Source organism: Mus pahari, chromosome 17, assembly GCF_900095145.1.
Source record: "Mus pahari chromosome 17, PAHARI_EIJ_v1.1, whole genome shotgun sequence".
In the NCBI taxonomy this organism is placed as follows: domain Eukaryota; kingdom Metazoa; phylum Chordata; class Mammalia; order Rodentia; family Muridae; genus Mus; species Mus pahari.
This window is the reverse complement of record NC_034606.1, coordinates 47,349,030-47,359,260: the sequence shown is the minus strand read 5'-3', so window position 1 is coordinate 47,359,260 and position 10,231 is coordinate 47,349,030. Positions and strand designations below refer to the sequence as shown.

The 10,231-nt window shown below is 43.8% G+C and overlaps 1 protein-coding gene across 2 annotated transcripts in view; it reads right to left on the bottom strand.

The window, feature by feature from the left end:
* The window catches only part of Mei1 (meiotic double-stranded break formation protein 1), a 60,862-nt gene that overhangs the window by 1,147 nt on the left and 49,484 nt on the right, over positions 1-10,231 (bottom strand). For both annotated transcript variants that reach the window (XM_029548203.1, XM_021217163.2), the window contains exons 27-30: positions 2,020-2,101; positions 1,493-1,599; positions 524-655; positions 244-356 (exon numbers count right to left, since the gene is read on the bottom strand). In XM_029548203.1, coding sequence (XP_029404063.1) covers positions 244-356; positions 524-655; positions 1,493-1,599; positions 2,020-2,101 — 434 coding nt within the window. The remainder of the gene's footprint in view (positions 1-243; positions 357-523; positions 656-1,492; positions 1,600-2,019; positions 2,102-10,231) is intronic.

The window sequence follows — 10,231 nt, the reverse complement described above, 5'->3', positions numbered from 1 at the left end:
CTGTGTAGCCCTGGCTGTCCTGGAACTCACTTTGTAGACCAGGCTGGCCTCGAACTCAGAAATCTGCCTGCCTCTGCCTCCCGAGTGCTGGGATTAAAAGCGTGTGCCACCATCACCCGGCCCCCAGCTTGCTTCTTGGTCATGATGTTTGTGCAGGAATAGAAACCCTGACTAAGACAATACTGCTACTGTGGCTTTGGTGATGTTGCCCAGGCCAAAGGTCCCGGGTGCAAGAAAGGATACAGCATGTCTTGAAAGAGCGGCCGGGCTGGGAAGGTGCGGGAGCAAAGGCCCTCCAAAGAGGCTTGCAAGGTCTGGGTCATGTGATGGTCATTTAGGAGACCCATGCTCTGGACCTGTAGGAGAAGGGACAGGAAAGTTATGCCCTTTCTAACTGTCCACCACCTCCCATACTCTTTTGACTTCCCAGTGGCTTCAGTGCCCAGAGCGTCCACCTTCTGCAGAGAAGATGGTCTTGAGGGTCTGGCCTCATACGGCTACACAGCACCCCCTTCCCACTCACCTGCAAGAGGAAGCCATGCAGGGCCTGGAGTGTATCGTTTGAGAGAGTTGATAGGTCAACCAAAGCTGCACCTTGCAAAATAAGGCCCACCTCTTCACGAGAAAGGACGCAACTGCTCCGGTACTGCACAAACTAGCCCAGGAATAAAAGCCCCCAAAGCCCACAGTTAGAGGAGACGCCATTTCCTGTGGACTGCTGTAACCAGCACTGAGCTAGAAACACTATTCTAAAGCCCAGAGTCTTGCTTTTAAGCTCTGCACTGGTGAGAGTGGGTGAGGTTATCTCACAAGAGAAAAGGGCAGATAATGTAGACTGAGCTCATATGAGAGCTAGCCTTAAGGACCTGTCAAGCTCCCTCCTCCCCCAGCCTTGCTCTGCAAACTCATGGCCGAGATGAACTGTGTGTGGTCCTTGTAACTCCTCTGTGTGCTCTTGGTTCTACTACTCTCACTTGACCTCTGTAATATTGTCTCCTTCTGCCTATTAACCCTTCAAACCTCAAGACGGAACGGTCCCTACACTTCACACCAACCTCTGATTTATTAGTGGGGGAGCTTTATTGTCACCCATGACCCTGTTTTTGTGTTCTGTATTCAACAAGAATTATTATGTGCCAAGTACTCTATCATTCAAGATGTCACATTTAACTCCTTGTTTACTTGTCTTTCTAGAGTAAGGGACCTTAGGAGGCAGAGCACGGGGTTCATCAACATCCTCAGCACCTAGACCTGTCTGTCACATTATAACAGTCCCTGGTCATTGTTTCATGATAGAAAATGTGTCCTAAGGATAGATGCAGCTATTCACAGGAAATCCCTGGGCAGGTCTCCCATAGGGAGTGAAGGTCACACAACCCCTTCTGCTCTTTTGAAGAGGAGGGTCACCTGAAATACCATCATGCTTTGGACCACCTTAGCAACACCCTGCTGATACATCTTCCAGCCACAGACCCATCCTTTCTGCACTTACCAAGGTCATAAGTCTCAGTATCTCAGGTCTGAGGAAGGAATTCTCTCCAGCATCCAAGAGGGTGAACAGCAGAAACCGATTCCAGGGCTGGGAGGCCACGTGGAGCGCTGCAAGAAACATCCGTCCTCAGCTGGTCAGAGCTCTTCTCCCTGAGACCCAGGAGCGTGCCTGAGAAGAGCTTTCCCTATTGGCTAAAAACAAACAAACAAAAACAAACAAACAAACAAAACCCGGACAGACTGGGATCATGAGGTCTCTTGCCTGGACTTTGGACCACCCATATGGACTCCCAGAGAGAGTCTATCACATGACTGTAGGTCATGGAAGTGGGCAACCAGAAGGTCTCTGCTACTTAAAAGCATGGTGATCAGTGTAGGTCACTTGAACACTCTGATCCTCAGTGTCCACATCTGATAACAGACATGGCAGTGTCCTCTGCAGTGCTCTCAAATCACTGGGACAGTAAGACAAAGGGCCGATTCCCTCTGATCTTGATCATGGGGAGATGAGAAAATAGAGGTTTCTACCGATGTCTGGGCTTCGGGCATGCAGGTAATGGAGCAAGGCTTCCAGACAGCCAATACAAGCTTGAGATAAGAGAGGGTCTTTCTGGAATAAAACAAAACAGAACAGAATTAGGGTCAGGATTTTTTTTTTCTGAGACATGTAGTCCAGGCTAGCCTCAAAGTCTATCATCATCATCATCATCATCATCATCATCATCATCACCATCATCCACACACACATGTTTAGTCTTAACAAAGACATACTTGTTTTTCAGTTTGGAATATCATCCTGTAGATAATATTAAATGCTTGTTAGAGTCATCCGTCATGAACAGAGCACAATGCTTATATTAAGTAACATACTTTGTGCAGCATATTTTTAAAAATTTTTCTTGAAACAGGTATCATATTCCTGGCTGATGGGGATTCTACTGTGTAGGTCAGGTTGGCCCCAAACTGTGGCAACCCTCCTGCTTCTGCTTCCCAAGTGCTAAGATTAGGGCGCCAACGTAACACCTAGCTGTAACAAACTGTTTTTTTTTTTTTTTTTTCTTTAGTCTAGTTCCATTTACCTTCTTGTTGGTTGGTTGCTTTTTGTTTTTTCCAAGACAGAGTTTCTCAGTGTAACAGAGCCATGGCTATCCTGGACTTGATTTGTGGACCCGGCTGGCCTCCAACTCAGAGAGATCCACCTGCCTCTGCCTATTGAGGGCTGGGATTAAAGGGTGTGCACCCCATGCCCAGCACATTTGCCTTTTCAAAAGAATTGTTGGTTTACTTCACATCCCAACCAGTTTCCCCTCTCTCCTCTCTTCCCAGCCCTCCCCCTCCCCCCTCTGCTGTCCTGCATCCTTCAGGAATGGGGAGGCCTCCCATGGATACCAACCAGCCTTGGTATATCAAGCTGCAGTTAGACTTGGCTCATCTACTGAGGCTAGGCGAGGCAGCCCAGCCGTGAGAAAAAGTTCCAAAGGCAGGCAGCAGAGTCAGAGACAGCCCTTCTGTGAGGAGTTCCGTATGAAGACCAAGCCACACAACTGTGTAACGAACTTTTTAAAAAGATTTACTTACTTCCACTTTTATGTGTAAAAGTGTTCTGCCCATATGTATGTCTATGCACACTACATGTGTGCCCAGGGCTCTCAGAGCCTAGAAGTGGGTGTTATAGCCCATAGAAGTGGAGTTATAAATGGTTGTGAACTACCATGTAGCTGCTGGTCCTCTGCAAGAGTAGCCAGTGATCTGAACCACTGAGTCATCTCTCTAGCCCGCAAAGATATATATGTATATGTGTATGTATATATGTGTGTATATATGTGTGCGTATATATGTATATGTATGCATGTATGAGAGCATACCATGTGCATGCAGTACCCACAGAGGCCAGAAAAGGGTATTGGGTCTCTGAGAACTGGAGTTACATGTGAGTTATCGAAACTGAACCCAGGTCCTCTGCAAGGAGAGGGAGTGCCCTCAAGCACTGATGTCTCTCTAATCTCCTAACTTGCCATTTTTGAAAGAGTTTGTTTTTTTTTTCTTAGAAAAGGAAATGGACCTTAGGACCAACTGAAAGATTCATCAATTAGACACCAAAAGATGTCACAGTGTATCTAAACCAGCAGGTATCAGTTATTTATTTTTTATTTATTTTATTATTATTATTATTATTATTATTATTATTATTATTATTATTTTGGTTTTTTGAGACAGGGNTTCTCTATGTAGCCCTGGCTGTCCTGGAACTCACTTTGTAGACCAGGCTGGCCTCGAACTCAGAAATCCGCCTGCCTCTGCCTCCCAAGTGCATATCAGTTATTTTTTAAACATCAGAATCTTTTATCAAACGAAGTTTTAAACTCTAACAGAACACACTCCAGATGGAAAGATGGCTCAGCAGGGAGGATCACTCACTGGCTGTTCTTCTAGAAGACCCGAGTTCAATTCCCAGCACCCACATGACAGCTCACAACTGTCTGTAACTCCAGCTTCAGGGGATATGTTACCCTCACATATACATTCATGCAGGCAAAACACCATGCACATAAAGTAAAAAGAAATGATTTAAAATAAAGCACACACACAAAAAATCACTATCATCAGTCTATAGGGAGACACAAACTAACACAAGTAACCGGTAACCAGGACACTCGCCGACAGCCGGGGTTAAGAAGACTGACAACCCTGTGAACCTTCCGGAAGTTCTCTTTGCTCAAGTGTGAGGCTCATGTGCCATTGTGGGATTAAGAATGGAGGAATTGGGCTGGAGAGATGGTTCAGCAGTTAAGAGCACTGACTGCTCTTCCAGAGGTCCTGAGTTCAAATCCCAGCAACCACATGGTGGCTCACAACCATCTGTCATGGGATTCAATGCCCTCTTCTGCTGTGTCTGAAGACAGCTACAGAATACCTGTATACATAAAATAAATAAATCTTTTTTAAAAAATGGACTAGAGATATCTTAAAGAGCTGAGAGAGAGAACTCTTGCTCAGCACCTGAGAACCTGGGTTTGATTTCTAACATTACAATACACACAGACATGGCTAACCCAAGTGGATGACCCAAATGAGCTCACCTAAACTCCTGACCCATAGAACTACGAGGTGATTAGCAGGAGTAGACCTTTTGGTAACTCATGACAGAGAAACAACAGAATTACTAACATTATTTGACCCAACAATCCCACCTCTGGGAATTCATCCAAGATGAATGAATATTTATCTATATACAAATTGGTTTTATAGTAGTAAGATAAGAGCTACTTTATTCAGAACTGGGAGTTTCCTGCATGCTTGCAACTCCAACACTGGAAGGCAGAGGCAGAAGGATCAGAGGTTCAATGCAAGCCTGGACTACATAAGACCTTATGTCAATTTTTTTTTTTTTTTTTTTAGTTTTTTCGAGACAGGGTTTCTCTGTGTAGCCCCGGCTGTCCTGGAACTCACTCTGTAGACCAGGCTGGCCTCAAACTCAGAAATTCACCTGCCTCTGCCTTTCAAGTACTGGGATTAAAGGTGTGTGCCACCACGCCCGGGAAATTTTTTAAAAAAAAAAGAGTAATCAATCACCAACAGTCTAGAAAACAAACATTCTATTTATAGGTGAATGGATACACAAACTGTAGTATAGCTATAAAAGGAGTATCATATCATAATGAAAAAATTAATTACTGATACAAGTGGATCTCAAAAATATTAAGCTAAATGAAAGAAACTACACATATGTCCAATATTATGTGATTATACTTAATTCTAGAAAAGATAAATGTAGGGCATATAGGACCTTGTTACCAGACAGGCATAAGAAATGGTAAGGTTGAATGAGCTCAAACCCTGCGAATCTCAGAATTGAGAACAGCAGGAGTGGAGACATTCCCTACCTGCCCTGGAACATGTATCCATGGCACCCCACTGAGGACCGTGGGCACTGGGGCATGTAGCATAAACACCTGGAGTGCTTCTCCATGCTAATGATTTATCTAGATAGGCCTGAGCCAATGAGATTTCCTTCCCGGGTATTCCTTCCCGCAAAAGGTATTTAATCCCTGGTTCACCCCAAATAGCGCATGCATTTATAGCCACTATCAGTAATAATAAAGTAATAAACCAGTATGGACAAGCAAGGATCGTCTCAGAGAGTTGCTTCTTTAAGGATCAAAGCTGGGAAGGCCTAAAACTTCTGAGGAAGGCCTTCCCTCTGGTATACACCGCCCTCGCTCACTTTGAGATCGCTCCCATTTGGGAGTTTCACTGTCCTGGGCTCTACCTCCCCCCATCACCTAGAGCACAGGCACCCTGAGGGCAAGGTAGACCCCTGGACACCAATCCCCAACCTCCCCACCCCCAACTCCTAACTTCCATTGGTACAGGGTTGCCCAGAGAGGACACTGGGAAGCACAGCAGTGGACCGAGGTTTCAGACTTGGTCCTGCCTGCTCTGAGCAGAGGCCAGCGGTGCCCAGGCACCGACAGTGGAGAGGCAGGATGTGGTATGACAGATAATAGGGTAGTGAAAAAAACAGATAAGTGTTTGTAACAGATCAGGGAGGGGATATGAGTGACACTGGGGAGGCAGAGGCAGGCAGATCTCTGTGAGTTTGAGGCCAGCCTGGTCTACAGAGTGAGTTCCAGGACAGCCAGGGCTACACAGATAAACCTTATCTCAAAAAGCCAAACGACCAAACAACCAAATACAAAAGGCATATGCATGTTAAAACCCATATGGTTGTACAGTTACAACTGGTGAACTTTAGCAATTGTGAGTTGAATCTGAATAAAGTGATTTTTGTTTGTCTGTTTGTCTGGCTTTTTGGTGACCAATTTGTTCTGTGTAGCCCAGATTAATCTCAATATTCAGTCTTCCTGCTATGGAATGGGATTACACACTCAATTAAAACTGTTTTGTCTTGAAATGGGGTCTTGCACACAGCTAGGCTGGCCTGGTGATTGATTACTAAGCAGCTGAGCATGCCCTTGAACTTCTGAACCTCCTGCTGCCTGCACCGGGATTACAAATGTTCTACCACACCTAGTTTATGGCTTTATATACATGAGCCAAGCACTGTGACAACTATACCATTTCCCAGAGAAGGTTTAGTTTTAAAAGTTACTTCCTTTATTTGGAGGAAGGGTGAGAGCATGTCACAAAGTACCTGTAATGGTCAGAGTGCAACTTGCTGGGGTCAGTGCTCTCCTTCCACCACAAACTCGGGTTATCAGACTCGGTGGCAAGAACTCCTATGTCCTGAGCCATCTGGCTGGTTGGTAAAAGCAAACTTAACTCTATTAATACTCTATTAATACTCTATTAATTAGACAGTGGTACAGCAGGTTGGCTGAGGGCATGGGGCAGATGTGGCTGAATCCTTGTTTAGTCTCAAACCAGCTATATGACTCTGGGCAACTTACTCCGTCCTGCTGAGTGGGGCCGAACAGATTATCTGTGGGTTTTGTTATAATTATTCTTTTCTTTTTAATGTGTATGGGTGTTTTGCCTATATATATGTCTGTGAACCACACACATGCCTGGTACCTGTGGAGGCCAGAAAAAGGCATCAGATCCTTTAGAACTGGAGTTACAGAGGGTTGTGCTCACATGTTAGCATATGGGCATTAGCAATGAAACTTGGGTCTTTTGGAAGAGAAGCCAGGGCCTTACCTGCTAAATCAGAGGTTCTCAACCTGTGGGGCTCAATCCTTTGGTGGGGTGTGTATGTGTCACATACCAGATACTCTGCATATCAGATATCTACATCATGACTCATAAAAGCAGGAAAATTACAGTTATGAAGTAGCGACAGAATAATTTTATGGTTGGGGGTCAGCACAACATGAGGAGCTGTGTTACAGAGTTGCAGCATTGAGAAGGCTGTGAACGGCTGTGCTCAACCATCTCTCCAGTGCCTTCTGAAGCTTCTAAAAAGTGGCTTCATCTGTGCCCCGTGTCAGACTTTCAGATCATGGAATAAGCCCATTCTCACCCTAGATCCCAGCTATGTTGTGCTGTGGTGTTAACAGCATCAAAGCTGGTATTTGGCGGTTGAGAAGATGGTAAGGTCCTTGCTGTGTTCAGCACAAAGACTGTCAGGTGCCATCACAGGACAAGCTAATAACTGGCAGGTGATCTCCCAGAGATGGTCTGCTTCGGATTATAATCTGAGACAGATTTGCTCCATAGGCAAGGCCCAAGAGAATTCATTTTAGGAAAGATTCCTGCTATTAATATGCTTTTACTGTTATTATATAATATAATAACACTATATAATATAATAACACTAGGTATTAGCCCATCCTTTTGAGCAGATCTCTGCAGATCTATGAAGATGTACTGTCTTGTAATTATGCTATATAGACAAATGGATGACTTCTTAGTTCTTAATGATGATCCTATAAGAATTCCTAAAATTATATCAGTGATTAGTAAGCTCTTTTAGAGTGGAACTGCTATTAGATCCTTTTCTAATAGTCAAAACTGCAATGAGAACTCGGTCAGTCTCCCATGGGTCACCAGTTAATTGCCTTTTAGATAGCAATCAGACTTTCTCCTACTCAGAGCACATTCCAAGAGGTTGTAAAACAACTAACCAAAGGTCATAAAAAGGGAACTAGTGATTTATTACAGGTGCTAGCACAGAAGATAAAATATTGACTGGGTTTATCTATACAAAACTTCACTAATAACTAAGTTATGGTTTTAAACCTTCAATGAACCTGTGGAGCTGAGATAGGTGATGAATGTTTAGCTAGATAATGACTCCTAATAGATATGCATGTACACATACATTATCTGTTGTAAACTTCTATTTCAATTTATGGTTTGATTTTACATGTGAATTTCTGGTGAACTTTTTAACATGTGATCACGTGTTCTGAAAGATGTTTAAGTGTTGAGGACAAAGAGAAGAGTCAGGACTGGGCAGAGAGGGAACGGAGCTGAGGAGAAGCTTCTAGACAGAACTGAACTCAAGAAGAACTTAGAAGTATAAGCATAGCATTGGGAGAAAAGGCATTGAGAGTAAGAGCATTATTGTGACATCAGAGCAGGAGGAGAGAGCAAGATTAGAAGGGAGAATGCAGAGTGGAATAACTTAGAAACTATAAGTAACATTAAAAAAAAAACTAAGAGAGTAATGTGCAGAATGCAGAGGGAAAGAGAAAAGAAGAAGAAGGAGGAGGGGGGAGGAAGAGGAAGAGGAGGAGGAGGAGGAGGAGGAGGAGAAGAAGAAGAAGAAGAAGAAGAAGAAGAAGAAGAAGAAGAAGAAGAAGAAGAAGAAGAAGAAGAAGAAGAAGAAGAAGAAGAAGAAACAGCAGCTACGGAGAGCAGAAGAAGCAGGCAGGCTTCCCCTTACCATGGGGACAGACCAGGTCTTTTCTTAATAACAAAGCAGGCTTAGTCTGATTAAAAGGAACAAAGCTATTTTCTTACAAACATGGGTTAAATTCACTTAGCATTAAAAGGGCAGAAACTTTTTCTTTCTCTAATCAATAAAGACTGGAGCTCATTTTTCATCCAGAATGACTTGAGTTCTTTCTGCACAGGTGCTTGGTCTTTTGCATCATATGCATATGTAATTATGGATGTGTGTGTGTACATATGGAATGGTGAGAATGCATGCATATGTGTGTGTGTATATAAGTATGTAACTGTGAAAATGCATGCAAACTGAACCCAACTGGTTTGAATAGAAAAGTATTAATGTGCATGCATGAATCTACATATGAACTCATGTGAGTTTATGCATATTTGCTTATGTAAAATTTTTTACTTGGGATTGGTGAGATGGCTCAGCAGTGGGTAAGAGCACTGACTGCCCTTCCAAAGGTCCTGAGTTCAAGCCCCAGCAACCACATGGTGGCTCACAACCACCCGTAATGGGATCTGATGACAGCTACAGTGTACTTATGTATAAAAATAAATCTTTTTAAAAAAAGCTTTTACTTTTGTGAGCGTTATTCTCCTCTCCTGGTTCCATAGAAGTTTACTGCTCCAAACCTCCCCCTAGCCTGACAAGTGGACAATAGGGAGAAGGCTCTAGCAAAGAATCCTTTACTTAATCTCCTGCTGTTTTAGGATGAGGTGCTAAGAGCCAGAGACTGCAGTTTTTGGCCCCAGAGGAATGCAGAAGGCAGGTCAGCTACAGCAGCAAAGTAACTTAGACTTAGATGAATAAACTTTTTATTATTATACAGCAGCCCTAAATATCTCATAAAACAAAGAATTTATTTATTTATTTATTTATTTATTTATTTATTTATTTGGTTTTTCGAGACAGGGTTTCTCTGTATAGTTCTGGCTGTTCTGGAACTCACTTTGTAGACCAGGCTGGCCTCGAACTCAGAAATCCGCCTGCCTCTGTCTCCCGAGTGCTGAGATTAAAGGCATACCCTTCGCTGATGTTCTTCTCCCTCCTATGCCTAAAGAAGAACCAACAAGAAAGAAAACCCCACGGAACAGGCCTCCCGAAAAAGACCTAAGTTCAACTGACAGAATTCACATAAAAAGCTGGTGCAGGAGTGTACTCTTGCAAGCTCAGCGATGAGGAAGAGACAGGTGGCTCCGTGGGGCTCACAGACTAGCCAATCCAGCCTACTCAGTGAGTCCCAAGCCAGTGGGAGACCCTGTCTCAAAAACCAAAATGGGGGCCAGGCGTAGTGGCACACGCTTTAATCACAGCATTCGGGAAGCAGAGGCAGGCGGATTTCTGAGTTTGAGGCCAGCCTGGTCTACAAAGTGAGTT